The sequence below is a fragment of the Manis javanica genome, chromosome 11, assembly GCF_040802235.1.
Source record: "Manis javanica isolate MJ-LG chromosome 11, MJ_LKY, whole genome shotgun sequence".
NCBI classification, from domain to species: domain Eukaryota; kingdom Metazoa; phylum Chordata; class Mammalia; order Pholidota; family Manidae; genus Manis; species Manis javanica.
Genome location: NC_133166.1, coordinates 10,163,355 through 10,180,127, shown reverse-complemented (window position 1 = coordinate 10,180,127; position 16,773 = coordinate 10,163,355). Strand labels below are relative to the sequence as shown.

Here is a 16,773-nt window from a genome sequence, read left to right as displayed (position 1 = left end):
TTGAGCCTTCTCAAAAAAAATTAAGGAAGGAAAGAAAAAAAAGAAAACAAAGGAAATTCTCATCTAAAAAATATACTTTTCAAACTATGAACATTCTTACCATTTTCAATAAGGAATTATTGTTTTTCCATGGTACTGAGAGAAAACACAGAAGCAGGAAGTCATTTGAACTCCTACAGGGGGCAAAATAGTCTCACCCATGTCTTTGTGATGCCAGTTATGGTACAGGAGGTTGGAGGCTAGTGATATCCCTGTAATAATAAAAATGCCTTGTACTTAGCAAGTCACCACCTTCTCTCCACTTTAGGAGATAAAATTATAACCAGAACAAGGATGGGTAGTTAGATAAAGGTGATGACACCAATATTCACAATAAAACACTTGAAGAGAGCTCAAGTCAGTAATTCCTCACATTTTCACCAATCCCAAAGCACTCCTTCAGGAATCTGTTTTGAAAAATCTTTCATTCATAATAATTATTTTTCCAATGTTCCAGATACAGCTAAACTGCCATGAAGAGTTCCTGATACTGGTATGAGATGACCAGTATTAATAGTTTTACTTTGTTTAATTCTAGGCAAAGATAAAGGAATGTGACACCCTGCTTGAGCCATGCAAACTGGGATGGATAACTAGAGGGTGCCCATTGGGTTTGCAGAATACTGACCCTCGGTGTCAGACTGCTAGTCGTCTGCTTCCTCCTCACCTTTTGCATCTGTGTCCTCCTCACCTCCTTTATGGGAGTGAATTCCCTCTTACCTTGCCTCCCTGACTCTGCTCTTGCCTCCCTGGGGCCAGAGTGACCTGTTTACAGCTCAGATCCCATAGTACCACTTTCCAGTGTCCCCATCCCCTTCAGGATGCAGGTCAAACTTCACTCAGGCAAACAGCAGCCCCAGACCTGCGCCCATGTCTGCACCCTGCCTTGCCCTCCAGCCCCGTCACTCCACACAACGTCTCCTTCAGGATCACCACCATTCCTCACAGACCGTGCGCTTTTGCTGTATTGCTTGGAGCAGCTTTCCCCGACTGTCCGCTCAGGGAAGCCCTATGTATCTTTCACATCTTAGCAGTGACACACCAAAAAAAAAAAGAGTTACTGCAGGAGAGAGGTCAGAGCAGATTTCCCTTTTTACTTTATGCAACATATTATTTACATAATTTAATAAAAGGCTCAAGGGTCCCGCACTTTGAAAAACCTCACCCTTCTTTTTCCCCATCCAAGGTAAAAATTACCTTAATATTAATAAAAACATACCTTTAATATGATATAAAGCCTAGTATGCTGCACTGTATTTATGAGCTTGCAAGTCCGTCTCTTCCTCTGAACTCTTAAATTCCTGAGAGCAAGGACCATAGCTGACTGCTCTTTATTTCTGAACCCAGCACAGTGGGTGCTCAACAGATTTTGTTTAACAAACCAGTGAATGGTCTCAGGGAACCTGGATTGAGTGAGGTTCATTGCTGCTCCTTAGTGTCAGGAGATTATGGGCAAATCTGTTAGGCTCTCCGGGCCCTGGCGTCCCCCAGTAACACACAGGTAATAACACCTGACTTGCCAGGTCTTTGTGGGGATCACACGAGATGACCAAGCAGGAAGCACTTCATAAGCTCCAAAGGTAAAACACAAGCACTATTTCCTTATTATTATGAGGCTTGCTGAGGAAGGGTAGGAAGTAATTGTAATAAACAGTGGTAACTGCATGAAAGGTGAGCAGTGCAGTAGGGAAAAGGCAGCCGGACCAAGTCCTGATGCATGTGAAGGAGACAGACACAGGGGCCGCCCCGCCCAATCCACCTGCAATCTCTACTCCCAGTCCAACCGCTTCCTGCCCCTGCCCTGCCACCTCCCACATCCCAGCCCCATCTCCTCCTGCTCCCACCGCTGTAAGTAGCCTCCAACTGGTCTTCCCACTTCCACTCCTGCCCCCCCTCCAGTCCGTTCTCCACGGAGAAATCTTTTATTGATGTGATTCAGATGAAGCCACTCCCTTGTTTAGGAAAGCATTTAATTGTGCCCTGTTTTACGGAGGTTGAAACCCAGCACATGGACTCCAAGGCCTGCACGCTCAGGCCCACGCTCTCCCCACCCTGACTGTAGGCAATCTCGCCGTTGCTCATCACACTCCTGTTGGGCTGCCTGTGGTCAGTTCATCAAGCTACTTGCTGCCTCCAGACTCTCTATGGGCTGGCCCCTCTGCCCCACACGCTCTGACCCCGGCTCCTCCTCTGGCTGCCTCCTCTTCCTCTGAGTATCTTCTCAAACATCACCTCCTTAAGAGGTCTTCCCTTTCCATCGCTCTCATACGGTACTTGTGCATTTCTTCTCTACCACTAATGACCACCTGTGTAAGCTGGTTTACTTGGTTATGTATTTCTTACTAGAGACCTGCAGGTAGTCTGCTGCCCTCACAATTTTTTCTCTGCTTGGAAATAATATATGTAAATCACCTATAAGACCTGGCATGGTAGGCATTATAAAAGTGTTTACTATCATTATTTCTAGTATTATTCCAGCAGTTATGACTCCCAGAGGAGGCAACTGACTCTGTGTCCAGTAGTCAGAACACTGCACAGCTCGGTCCACAAAAGAACAGCCGAGGCTGCTCAAGGCCCTCCAGTCCTGCCACTGAGGCTGGTTACTGGAAGCAGGAGGGCCCTCTGCTTGGCAGGCCCACCTCCCTCCCAGCACCACCTGGCTGGCTGCCCCTCGCACCCTCATCTCCCACAGGCATGGCTGGACAGCTTCTGGGGCTCCTCAGACATGAGGAGAAGCACTTGCTGCCAGCTCTCAGAGTGTGAGGACAGGGGAAACCTTTCAGCTCTGACAGGCAGATTTCAAAGCCTGTTTCTAAAAATAGCTGTTAATAGGTTTTTCTCCACACCATCTATCTCTGCAGCTGCTTTAATCAGGCGGCAAGTGCATTGATACTCACTGTCCTGTGACCCAATGTAATTTCAGCAGCCAAAACAAATAATTATGGGCTGGAAGAGACCAAAAATAAAAGAGATAAGAAGGGAGAGGATGACACATGGGATAGGCTTTCTGTCAGATGGTTAGTGGACTTCCTTCAAGATCACATTACTGTGGAGAAAAACAAGGTGAGAGTCAGGAGCACATCCACTCACCAAAGATGGACACCCAAGGAGCGACAGCAGGAGCTGTGTAGGCGGATGTTTAGCTTTGCAAAACGCAACAGGGTTCAATGTGAAAGCCCCTCCTTTCTATGGAGAGCCTCAAATGCACTCTGGTTAAGTGGACGGAGGCTGCCTCGGGAACCGTTTTAGGGGGGCAGGCAGAATGCTACCTTGCAAGGGCAGCAGGTCTAAAGGCGGGGTACCACCCAAGAAGGGTCAGAGCCACCCTCCCTAACTCACTGCCTGGGCAGGATATCCAAACCCCTCTGGGGCTCTGAAACCTTATCTATAAAATGGTGGTAACATGTTAGGATATTATCTGCTCAAAGACAGGACTGGACACAATGACTCTTAATAGTCTTTTGGGGAATGCTCATCTTGAGTTCTAACAGAGGAGAGATGCTCATTTAAAAGATGTCTATGCAAGTATTTATTAATTACCCACAGCAGAGTGTATGGAGACTGTAGGACTATCTTAAACTCTGCCCAGTCTGGCTGCCAGCTGAGTGAAGTGGGCCGCACCCTATTTAGCTAGATTTGGAGCAATATTTTAACTTTTATGCTAACCTACCATAGCCAACACTCTCTCACCTTGCTGTCTTGCTGTAACTCATGAAACAGAGAGTGTTATAATGATAGACAGATATGGAGATGATGTTTAGATAGATATATAGATAGGTAGGTAGATAGAGAGATGACTGATTGACTGACAGATCCATGGATCTGTCATAAATTTGGATTTGTTTTTCAGAGTTAGTTTTGGAAATGCTGGTTAGAATGTACCAAAATGTTGGGCCAAAATCTTGAGAGTCCTACAGGGTATGAGGGTAGCCACTCCCTTCCATGCCAGCCTCAGCTTCCAGAAGTACCAGTTCTTTAAAAGGCACTTGAGTTTTCTGCTGCTACAGGAATTTTTACTTAACTTTCAAATGCCCAGATCATCCAGCTTAAGCTCCATCAAATGCACAGAAATGATCATGAGGTCTCCACCTACCCTGGCTCTTCCCTGACTCACTGCCCTGATCAGGGCACTGCCAAAATCGGATGTACCGACACCCATGGAGAATGAGTTTGGGTCCCTCGGTCTTCCTCTCTAATTCCGCACTGAAGGCTCTAAGAGGTCAAGGACTGGGTCTAAACCCTACCACATCCAACTTGTTCTGCAGCCCACACAGAGCTTCGCACAAGTGGAATGTCTTGTGTTGTGGAAGGAGCAGAAGCTTTAGAGACGTGGATTAACTTAGAGTTAACTGAACACTTACAATGCGCTTGACACACATTCGGTCATATAATCTTTATAGCACCCTGTGAAGCAGGTGTATTTTATCATCTTTGCCATTCACTGATGAGGAAACTGAGACTTAGAGAATGTGGGATCTTCCCAAGATTCCACATTTAGCAAATGGCAGAGCTAGAATTGGAAGCTTGGGCTTTTCTGACTCCAGTTCCTAGATCATAGCTGGTGTGTCCTATTTTCTAACACCTGGTCGCAGGCTGTGCCCCTGGGAGGTACACACAATTGCTTCCAGCTGACTATATTCCTTCCACCTCCAAAATCCTTTAACCTTCTGTCAGTCACAGCAGGTTTAAATCCTTTTAAAGCAACCTCAAGGAGGAAAATAAATAATCTCACCCCAAAGGTGTTGGTCCTTAGATGAAGTGCACCTTGGACCAGCATCAGAGCCGAAAACTTTCTTAAAGAAATGGGTTTCTGAGATTTGTATGACTAGGATAAGAGACTTCCCTTGGCTTTCAAAATTCCCCAAGCCCCATGGAGAGATCTAAATATAATTTATATTGTCACCATCATTCTAGAAGACAGAACAGATGGGGTGTCCCATGCTCCTGAAGAGCTAAGCCCTGAAGTTTGCTGAAGATTCTGATAGGGGAACCCAAGGTGAATGGCACCCCCTGAAGTTGTGCAACCCAAAAGCAAGCAAAAGAACACAATCAAAGAGCATGCTGGAGTACTGGAGATTGTAGTGCTATCATATTAGTACTTAGTTCTCTGAGAGTGAGGCCCCTTATAAAGTACAGGTCTAGTGCTCAATTTCCATACATTCGACCACAAAAGGTGGCTGTTCTCGGGCAGAATGCCATTCTCCTGCAGGGTTTGACCCAGGCAGCTTCTCCTCCATCACCTCATTGCCAATTCCTTGTCCTCCATCCATATCAGTTCAGACAACAGTGCCACTGGGAGGGTTTCTGCAGCCCTCTCTGCACCAACCTACTTACTGAATTGAAAGTGCTGCTTACTAACTGGTCCCTACCTCCACCCCTCCTACACTGTAAGGTTCTCGAAGGCAAAAGAAGTGTTGTATTACCTACGGGGTTTCTATTGCCTAAAATGTAACAGGTACTCCTCAAATGTCTGTTGAATAAATTTGACAAACCAATGAGTCATGAAAGAATTGCCTATATTGAAAGGGTGGAGAGGAGGCATCCAGGAATTATTAAAGTCCCCCCAACTTCCAGATCCTGATTCTAAGTAAGTCAGCAAGGGAGAACAGTCCGTCAGAGGCCCACCACAGGGAACGGCCCTGGGCCTCAGCCTCCACGCACTAGTCTCAAGCAAGAGGGCATGTGCACCATGGAGCAGCAGTCCAGCACGGAAGCCAGGTGGCCTGGGTTCCAGACCCAGCTCTGACACTATGACCTATGTGACTTTGGGCAAGTTCACTAACCTTGCTAACCTCTTTGTGCCTCAGTTTCCCATCTGAAATGTAACAGTCTACTTCAAAAGGTTGTGGTATTGTATTCAGTGAGTTAATGTATAGGAACTGCCTAGAACAATTCTTGGTACATTGTTAAGACCTAAAAAAATGCTAGCTCTTATAATTACTACTTGAATTCCCTTTGTAAGGTATTCAGCTACTGAAGGAAATTCAGTATAATAGGAATCTAGGTTGGAATCCTCCACACGGCCTTCAGAAACCAGAGAAAGAGGGAATGGACACTGTCTGCTGCGAGGGGAGATTCAGCTCCAGTTTACTCAGAGGGGATGCCAACTCATGTGGATTTTGTCTCCCTCCTTCTGCTGTCTGTAAGAGCAGAGCAAATGAAAGGAACAAATAGACTGCCTTCACCACAGTTTCACATCACAGGGGAGTATGTTTCAGGACCAATTATGCCATGGGCTTCATGGAGATCTACCACTAGACAAAAGTATAGAATCCAGACAAAATGCTCTTGAAAAAATAATATTCTCAAATTTCTTTCATTCAACTACATCCCCTATAGTCCCTCTCGCTTTCAATATCACTTTTAAAAGCAAATGCAGCTTTGTTTCTCTTATTCAAGTTCCTCAAAGCTGATGAACTTGCCATCAAAAATCCTTCTCCTCAAATGACTGGGTACATTTTGCTCTTTTCTGTGCCCTTTTGGTAGGAGCTGTGTTTTAACTGGGCTGCCAGGCAACCACTTGGGTACAGAATGAATACATGCTTTTAACCGCTGACCTCAGCACCCCCAGTCATAAGCTATCGCTCAGATTTTCATTACACAATCATAGAACGTCTTTTGTGTTCTGCATCAGAGACAGTCAGACACTACCCCAAAGGATTTCCCACTGTACCTTCCACACATCAAAGCGAATGTTTGGAAGTGACTGTAACCCATGTTTTTGCAAACAAAAGGGCTGCATGTTAGTGATCCCTTTGCAATGGGCATATGAATCAAAAGGCCTTTTTTCTCCCTTTCACTACATGACTGGTATTTGGAAAGAAGAGGACAGATAATAAAAGAAATCTTTGGTAGAAATGACAAAGATGCAATGTAAAATAAAGTCATAAACCCCCAGCACCTACAAAGGCCCAAGAGGACCAAGAGAACCAAGGGAAACTAGAAATAGGAAGATTGAAAATGAGCCTGAAAATATCCACAGAAACTCCATATACAGAGCCCAGACTTAGCTTGGGTAGGATGCCAGTTGGCCCAAGTTTGAGCCAGACAACACTTATTTCTACACAGGAGTTGCTCTCCTGTACCACTGCTTATATAATCTAGATACTGCTGTTTACAGCTGTTTTTTGAAAAGGTAGCAGGTTCCTATGTTAACATTTTATTACATGAATCTAAACATATTGCCTCTATAAGATAACTAATTATATGCAGGCAAACCTTGAAATAAGACTATTTTAGAGAGATATCTACCTCTTGTTACAGATGGATTGACTTCCAAAAGTTGGTCTGAATGTTATTTATAGAAACTCAATTCCCAACAGAAACTGTAACCTAAAACTGAAAAAAGACAATAGAAATGTAAAGAAAGCTATGTAAAGAAGAAATAAATCTATCATAATTCCACCAACCTAACAAACCATTTTCACACATTTACTTCCAACCCTTTTTTATAGAGTTACATCTTTTTACAGTAACACTCATGGATACAGACTCTACTTAGCATTTTGCATTTTGAAGTAAGCATTTAAACATAATCCAGTGTTTCTTAAATCTTCATAATGATCACACAAATGCTAATCTAACACATAATATACTTTCTTTGGAGAATCATTCAACTACTTATAACAACATGTTTATGAGGAAACACTTTCTGAGCATCAACTCTGGGTTTCAGTAAACCTCTCTCCTGTGCTTCTGGCACCCCATCCCGCACCCTCCTCGATTTTCTGACCCCTGGAAGATGAGGCAGTTCCTGGGATGGTGTCTGGTTCACTTGGGCTGCTATAACAAAATATCACAGACTGGATGGTCTAAACAACAGAAATTTATTTCTTATAGTTCTGGAGGCTGGAAGTTCAAGATTAAGGCACTGGCTAACTTAGTTTCTGCTTGCCAATGGCCATTTTCTCACTGTATTCTCATGTAGCAGTGGAAGAGAGGGGCTCCTATCCTACCACTCTTATAAAGGCACTAGTTCCATCCTGAGGGTTATACTCTCATGATCAAATTACCTTCCAAAGGCTCCCACCTCCAAATATCATTATATTGGCTGTGATATGATTGGGAAGCTAAGGCTCCAACATACGAATTGGGTGGGGGGACACCCAAAAAACACACCATCCATAACATGGTTTCTGTCTTCAGTAGGGGTGCTGCAGGTCAGGGGACTCACAGGGGTCAGAGCAGGGATGGGGGTTCCAAGGATCACAAAGTAGAGGGTGGGAGTTCTAGGAAGCTGGAGACAGAAGCTGGGTCTCCTACCTCTGGTCTACTCCCTAGACATCCCACTTTGTTTTTTACCATGGGCCTCAGGAATGTCCCCATCCATCTCTGGTTCCAAGCCACCAGCTGCATCTTCTCAATGGGGCCTCTTTCTTCCCCAAGCTTGGTTTAATGCTGGTACAACTGGAAATAATGGAGTGAACATCTCTGTGTTCATTCAGTCTTACTCTAAAGTGAATCTCCAGGGACACAAAGGGCTGATGTGAGATTTATCTACACTCCAGACAGAGCTGATCCTGGGCATATCAACACCACACAGGGGGACGCTGGGGAAGGAGAGGCATGAGGGGGAGAAAAGGGGAGGGTGAAGGGACAGGATGAGAGCAAGGAGCCTCTGCAGAAGGCTCTCTGACTGATGCACTCATCTGATCACTGTTTACTGAGTGTCAATTATGGGTGAGGCACTCTTCAAGTACCTTGAATACAACAATGAACCAATCAGACAAAAATCCCTGCCTAAGATTGGAGCTTACGTTAAAGTGGAGATATACAAATAATAAACAGGAGACATAATAAATAAGGAAATTAAACAGCATGTTAAGAAGTATCAATTAATACAGGGGAAGGAAGGCCATGTTAAGGGGAACCAAGAAAGCTGAAAGGACTGTTTACTGCTTCGCATGGAGTGGTCAGAGTAGGTCTCACTGTAAAAGTGAGAAGCCTTAGGAAGGTGAGGGAGTTAGCTGTGTGGCTAGTTAGGGGATGTGTGCCTGGGAAGAGCAAACAGCCAGTGCAAAGACCCCAGGCAAGAGCATGCATAGAGTGTTTGAGGAAGAGTGAGGGACACCAGCATGGTTCGGGCAGCACGTGAGGCTGAGGAGCAGCAAAGGATGCAGCCAGAGGAGGTCGAACCATGCAGGGCATTGTAAGGACTTTGACTTTGCAGGCTTTTGAGCAGAAGGGTGGCATGATTAAGAGGGTCCCACTGGCTGTAGTGTGGAGAATCAATAAGGGGAGCACAGTGGAAGCAAGGAACCAGCTGGGAGGCTGCTGCAGTCATCCAGCAGAGAAATGCCGGGGGCCTAGGTCAGGGTGGGACTCAGGGTGAGCAGCAGATGGGCTCCAGGTCTAGTCTGGGGACAGAGCCACAGGATTATCTGGTGGGTTGGATATGGGGTCTGAAATAAAGAGTGGTTAAGGATGTGTGGAAGGTTTTAGCCTCTCAAGGTGTGGTTAACAGATACAGAAGACTGGACTGCAAGGAACAAGACTGGAAGTTGAAGAGCAATAAGAAGGCTCCTGCATAATCTAAACATAAGCTGATGGAGTGAAAAGGGCTAGTAGTAGTGGGAATGTAGGGAAACTGGATATATTTTAAAGGTTGGGGTACAACAGACAGTAAAAAATTCAAGTTTCAGGTAAGCATTTTGGGGCAGTTTTCCCAATATCCATTCTCTCTTCTCTTAATGGTGTAGAATTTTTAGCTGACTATATGGGATCCTGGCTAAAGAAGATATTTCCCAGGTTCTCTTGCAGCTAGGTGAGGTATGTGACCAAGTTCTGGTCAGCTCAACTGGATGTGAGTGGAAGTGAGAGTTGCAAGGTCCAAACTGTGCCCTTAAAAGGAATTTCTCTTTCCCACTGGCTTCTTTGTGGAATCAATGGCAGAAGCTGGAGCAGCCACCTTGGACCATGACATGTAAGAGGCACACTGAGGATGGCAGAGCAACACAATCAAGCCACATGTCAACTTGCAGTTGCTTACTCGAACTTGTTTGTAAGAGAGAAGTATTCTCTCTCTTGTTGAATCCTCTTTATTTGGATTTTGCTTGGCTACAGTTGCGTCACCTTTAACCTATGCAAGTTCTTTTAGTTGCTCCAAGCACAAAGCCCTCACAAATGCTATCAATCCCATGAAGACAGGACAGCACTTGGCAGGGAAGGATTCAATTCCAACCTGCCTCTGTTTGTTTATTCTTAAAATATCTGAACAGTGTTTGAGTTCAGCACCCTGAGTCATTTCACAAGAGCCTCAACTCTAGAATAAACTGCTGCTTATGTTTACTTAATAATCCATTGCTTCTCTGTCAAGCAAGGAGGCCCGATTCAACATCCCATCTGAAGCACAGGTCTCGGAAGACATTTCTGCCCTTGGGGAAGAAAAGAGCATCACCAACAAAGTCCAAACTCTCTGTACAACCAGCCATCATCTGACTTATCGATGAGCCAAGCGGGTGATGACAGACCCCACCCCATCCCCCACCAAGGAGGCAAGATCAAGTTCTAAGCTGGCACCAAACAAAACGACTCTGATCAAAGACAAATCCTAGCTGTGTGGGAGTTCAGTAAGGCACCACTGAAGGCAGATGGGATTGAGCTGAAACCTGTGCAGCCTCAGGTGTGCAGAGGCCAGGGCCGCAGTGCCGGCCACCAGGCTTTACATGTTCACTCATCGATGTGCATCAGGTCCCCGCAGAAAGGCGGTCACCTACAGGGCCTCACAGTTCCTGAGGGCCCCACTGCATGGCATGCATCGATCCACAGCACAGTAATTTGACTACAACCCTTCGCATTCACTCACTCCCTGACTAGCAAGTTTAAGAGATCAAAAACCTGCAGAAAAAGCAGATGAAGGGTCAGTAGAGGTTTTTGGCAAAAATCATTGTTGGCATGTGGGTCAAAGGAAAAGACTGATGCACTCTGGGAAATAATACACATCTTCAGTGATATGACCTGAGGTATAAGAAGATTAGGGTTAAGTAGGCCTACTTCTGCCAAACAGGCCATTGGTAGGCATTTCTCTAGCATCAGGAGCTTTAGGCTAACTACGTGAATAATGAGAAGTAATGTCTGAAACCAACATAAGATTGTATGTCAACAATATTTCAAAAAAAAAGATTTAGTTTCTTATACACCCCTATTTCTTAAGTATGCTCTGTGTTTGATACTTTTAATTTTGGAGAGTGTCAATTATTTATAATTTAAATGTTTCACATTTTTTACAAAAAATATAATGAGAACTAATGACACTGAAATCAATAAAGAATCCTGTACTTCTTCAGGGCCACATGACTCAACTGATATGATTTAAAGAGCCAATATTTACTGAGCATATTTCAAGTCAGACATAGAGAATACTGTGTGACAAGACAGAGTCGCTGTACTCAAGGTGCTTAGGGTCTGGTGTGAAAGACAAACCAGCCAGCTATTATAACAGGGTGCTCAGTGGAGAAAGCAAAGAAACAGAGTGATAAGACAAACAGGAGGGCACCCAAATCAAGTTTGGGGAGTGGGGAATAGGACAGAACTTCCCCCAAAGAGGCTATAAGTAAACTGAGGTCAGAAGCGCTTTGATTGTCCACCTGCCATATGAACAGAATGGGGATGATACTTGCCTATGAAGATACCCCCATAAAATGAGGTTGACAGTTAGCTGCCTGTTTAACTGTCAGTAAAATATGGCTGATATCTTGTGCCACAATCTACATGGACAACAGTAGAGGTCCTTATGTAAATATTAGAAGAAAGCCACAAAGGAAATAGAAATGATGTACTGATGAATTTGCATCACTCAGAAAATCTAGAGTCCTATATGGAATTGGAATCATCTAGTTGCAATTCCGTCATCATCAGAAATATTCCTAAAGAGGCAGAGCAGATGTGAATGAGAACTGTCATCACTATTCAGCAGATTGAAAAGGAGGAGGCAGGCTGCTTCTGCCCACAGCCCATGGTGACCTCTCCGGGGTTGCCTGACCCTCTCAGCCTGTCTCTTCATCTGAAAATGAGATGCTGGATGGGAATGACGACTTCCAAAACACTTTTTTAATTATAATCCATAATGTGAAAATCAGCATGTCACCTGGTGACTTGGTACACTACATCTCTTTATTAAGTTTATTGAATTTGTTATTTTTAAAAATTCTATTCTGACCCATTTCTTGAAAATAACAATGCTGGGTAGACTCATTAAGCTAATTTCATGTCCCCCCGTTTGTGACCCACAGTCCAAACAGTTCCAAACTAGATCATCTTCAAAGGCCTTTTCCAACCCCAATCTGGGAATTGTCAATATGATCATCTAATACTGAAAGCCCGACAATTTTTTTAATGATTTTCACAGGGTTTTCCCATGATACTCAAGGCAGCTCTGTGACATGGGCAGAGGGGCTTATGAGATGCATCACAGATCACACAGCAAGGTTATGACAGAGCTGGGACTGGACCCAGTGGTTGCACAACAGCAATGATGCTTGACTTCTTCAATAGCTCTTCTCTCAGACAATTCCACCTTCGGAAGACCCTCTACCCTCAAGCTTCGACTTAAATGCAGCTCCTAATCTGTCAAAAGTCAGATGCAAATCTAGTGAACACATCCCAAGAATGTAATGTTAATTTTCATATTCATGCCCGTGCTAGACCCTTCAGGAACTACCCTGTGCCAGCCAGAAATGCATGACTACAGTTGCTGCCCTGGAGGGACTCACAATCTGGCAGAAAAAACCATGCAGGGACCTACCCAGTAAGCAGAGCTCCCTTTCAAAGCCGCCCTGCTCTTGTGTTCTCAAGCGATCACCTCAGTTTTTCTGTTTAACTCAGCAAGTCTCCCCATCTGGCTAAATGGGAAGTGCCAACTTCAAGCCTTCCCTGGACTCTTCAGAGCCCTGGCGGGCCAGCTGGACAGGCAGGGGGTGACCCTCCAGGTGGAAGTGAAGGGCAACCATGGCAGTTCCCAGGCAGTGCTGCTCTAAGGGTAACGGGGGGGATGCCAACAGGCTCTCTCAACATCACCCCAGATACTCCCTCACCCCAGCCCAGCACCCACTGACTTCAGAAATATGCAAAACATCTTTATTGTCACTATAAGATCAGGTCCCTAGATTTATGGACACCATCCCATTTATGTTATTCAGGAGGAAAAAATTTACATCAAGGACAAGGAACAGGGGCAAGATTGCTTTTAGGGAGCCATAAACCTCAGGCTAAGATGAGACAGCCAAGCCTTCCCTTTTTTGTTTTAAGTTATTTACAAAGCAATAAATTCTGATTGGTAATATACCAGTACTTCTAAGACAATTATTGTCAAAACCGTGGGAGTAGGTAGTGGGAATTTTCTGTTTTGCTTTTCAGCATCCATTCCCCGTCCCTCTGATGACAATACACTGATGTACTGTGGGGGAACTACATCCCCTCTATTTGAAACCAGGTGGCATGGGTGGCCCTACCTTGAACTCTACCTTTAACTCCAGGGGTGAGCCCTGACTGGCTTCAGCGGTGGTGATTAGTTTAGGAATGGGAAGGGAATACAACCAGAGGCCATGAGACAGGAGGATTCTTTCTGGGGCTTCAGAGAAAATATCCTTCTTCTTCTACAGGAGCTACCAGAAGAAAGCATCTTTCTATGCCTGGATGGTGTGGTATGAGAAAAAAGGAGAGGGGGGACTATGGCAGCATCGAGGTGGAAAACTCTCCTGAATGGAGCTTGAGCATAAAGCTGAGATGGCAGAAGTGGAGCAGAGAGCCAGGGAGCTGCATCCTCAGCGATGCCATCTGGACTTGCCTGGAACCCTTCCTCTAGACATTTAAAGAATGCTTTTGATTGCTTAAGCCAGTTTGAGCTGAGTTTTCTAACTTGCTACCAACGTATCTCAAATTCGTGAGACACTTTAATATCCCAAAATAGTAATATATAAAAGATTTAATATATAAAAGGGCCCCAAATCTCCTTTGGGGGAGGCAGGAGAATAATGTAATAGGTGAAGATGGAAAGTTTTTTCTTAGCTTCTTATATTCTGCAGGAAACAATCATAACACTTAGCACCTCTCAAGAAAACCTTCTCCACAAATATTTCCTTACTTGAATTTCACAATCCTGAGTCAAAGAAATTATTAAAAATTTTATTTTGTAGTGATTACTCATCAAGCACTTTCTATAATTTAAAATATTTCAAACTCAGCTATTCATTTGATTGTCACAATAACTGAATGAGGTGGGAATGGTGGGCCTGTGATAATACTCATTTTTAGACAGGAGAAAGTTGAACCTCAGAAATTAAGTTAAGATGCCCAAATTAATCTGAAGAGGTTTTGGAGGGAGGCCTCAAACACAGGTCTCTTGCTTTCTGGTTTTAACACCAACAATACTAGACTCTACTTCCAGAAACAAATGTTTGTGCTCTTAGGCACCTCCCTTAGCTAAGGGCTGAACTTGAATTGACCCAAAAACTGGGAGATCCAGATCTGGACTCCAGGGGCAGAGCCAGAGCTAACCAGATGGTGACCTTGGGCAAGTTCCCTTTGTCCTGTTTCTCATCTGTAGAAGGAAAATTTTGAATTAGGACCTTCGAGGTCTAAAAGTTCTGCCATTCTAGACTTTCTTGTCCCCTCACCTCTCAAATTAATCTTTTTCTCAAAATAGTAACTATAACACAGCTGACATTTGTTCTCATTAGGTATCAGTTACTGTGCGAAGAACTCCACCTCGATTTTCTCTTGAAATCTCACAATACTCCTGAGACAACTGTCTTTCAAAGATAAGGAAGCCTGGACTGACAGTTAAACAAACTGCCCATGATAAACAGAATCAGTAAGCATGAAGGGGAGAACCCGACCCCAGGTCGCACTGTCACAAGGACCTGAACCCAGGCCATGTGGCTCTTGCAAAAGGAATTATCCCTGCATTACTGGTCACCTTTTTCCACGCAGAAGAGAGGTGGGGTCAAAAAGCCAAACCGAGTTACACCAAGCCTCTGCGAGACAAAAAGGAAAACCGGCTGGAAGCGCGCCTGGGAGGCGGCTTCCCAGGCCCGGGGGCGGAGCGCCCCTCCCCGCCCGCCACCGGATCGCCGCCTGGGTTTTCCTGCCCTCCCTCCCGGACCGTTACCTTGTTGAGATGCGGGTTCCTGGTGACATCGTACCCGCGCTTCTTCAGGGGCACGGGGCGCGCCGGGCCGGGCTTGGAGTGGCAGCCTCGGGCGCTCGCGCAGGGCGTCCAGCACCGGGAGGCGCCGCAGGCCTGGCGGCGCAGGAGAACCGGCCGCGCGCCTGTGCGCAGCGCGGCGCCCATGGTCCTTGCGCAGACCTGGCCCCGGGGAGAAGGCAAGGTCAGGGCGCCTGCCGGGCAGCCGGGACCCCGCGCGCCGCAGGGCACCCGGTCTGCGCCGGGGACGCGTCCTCCGGGCCACCGCAGGGGTCCCGAAGGGGTAAGGCGCCAGCCCCCGCCCCTCCTCAGCCGCCACCTGCGCAGCGGCCGGTGCGCAGGCTCCGCTGGGCCCCCGGCGAAGCGAAAGCCAGCCCAGGAAGCAGATCCGGTGCGGGGGACTGCCCGCGCCACCCCCGCCCCCGGCCGCGCCCGGAAGGGGCGACGGCGCGGCGAGGGGCGCCCGAGCGTCCGGCCCCGCGCGTGTCCCGCCTCCGCAGCCCACCTGGGCCGCTCCCGGAGCTGAGGTCTCCGTGGCCCCGGTGCGGGGCAGGCGGGCGAGGCGCCGCGGTCCGCTGCTCGCCTCCCGCAGACGGCCGGGCCGCTCTGGCGGCCGCGAGCACGCGAGGCTGGGGCGCTCTGGAAAGAGCTGCCGAAACCTTTGTTCGCAGTGCGGGCTTCCCCTGAGGAGGCGCGTGGAGCTCCTCGGGGCCGCGTGCGCGTAATCCCCAGTGACAAGACAGGGCTCAGAATGTGCCCTGAGCCTCCGCATCTTGACTAGCTGAACACACAGAGCAGCTATAGCGTTTGTCGATCAGCGTGCCCTCTTGCACCCCCACCATTTCAGGAAGGCCCTGGCTTCGGGATTCGAAGTGGAAATCCTCAGACACCCAGCGATATGTGTTGCCCTGGGTTGCCCAGTACAAAAGCCATGAGCTACATGTGTCTCTGTAAGTTTAAATAAAATTTAAAAATCCAAGTCCTCAATCATGCTAGCCCCATTTCACCTGCGCGTAGTAGCAATGGGATCAGACAGCACAGGTATGGAGTATTTTTATCTCTGCAGAAAGTTCTATTGGACATCGAATATAGGGTCCACAGTTATGCAAGAGGGCTCCCGGGGACCTCATGGAGCCTGTCATAGATTGTTTCATCCAGACAGGGACCTGGGGGTCCATCTGGTCCTGAATTTAATTTTATACTTTTTCCACACAGTAGTCAGGAGATCCCTTTTAATGCAAACGTTTCATTACATGTGGAATAAAATCCAAACTCTTTTTGGTGCCTAAGGGCAATCCCATAGCCTGGCTCCTGCCAACTTCTTCAGGCTGATCCCACTCTACCCACCTTTCACTCTAGCGCTTCACTTGCCCATTCCCGTGTTTCCACCCATTCCAATTCCCTCTCACCTCAGGGCCTTTGCACATGCTATTGCCTCTACTTGAAATGCCCATCTTCCCAGGTCTCCACTAAGTTTTCAACTCAAAGGCCTTTCTTTCACACCATCCAATGTTAGCCTTCACTAGGGACTATATAATGAAAGGGTTTTCCCTTCATAGAATTTAACACAGCTAATAATTGGCTCATTTTTC

General features: G+C 46.3%; 1 protein-coding gene across 1 annotated transcript in view; it reads right to left on the bottom strand.

Moving 5' to 3' along the window:
- ME3 (malic enzyme 3) overlaps positions 1 to 16,097 on the bottom strand; it is a 170,879-nt gene extending 154,782 nt beyond the window's left edge. Inside the window, 2 exon segments of the mRNA XM_073215917.1 lie at positions 15,146 to 15,343; positions 15,687 to 16,097. Of these exon segments, the coding sequence (XP_073072018.1) occupies positions 15,146 to 15,343; positions 15,687 to 15,953 (465 nt within the window). The 5' untranslated portion in view covers positions 15,954 to 16,097.
- Positions 16,098 to 16,773: the final 676 nt, after the last annotated feature.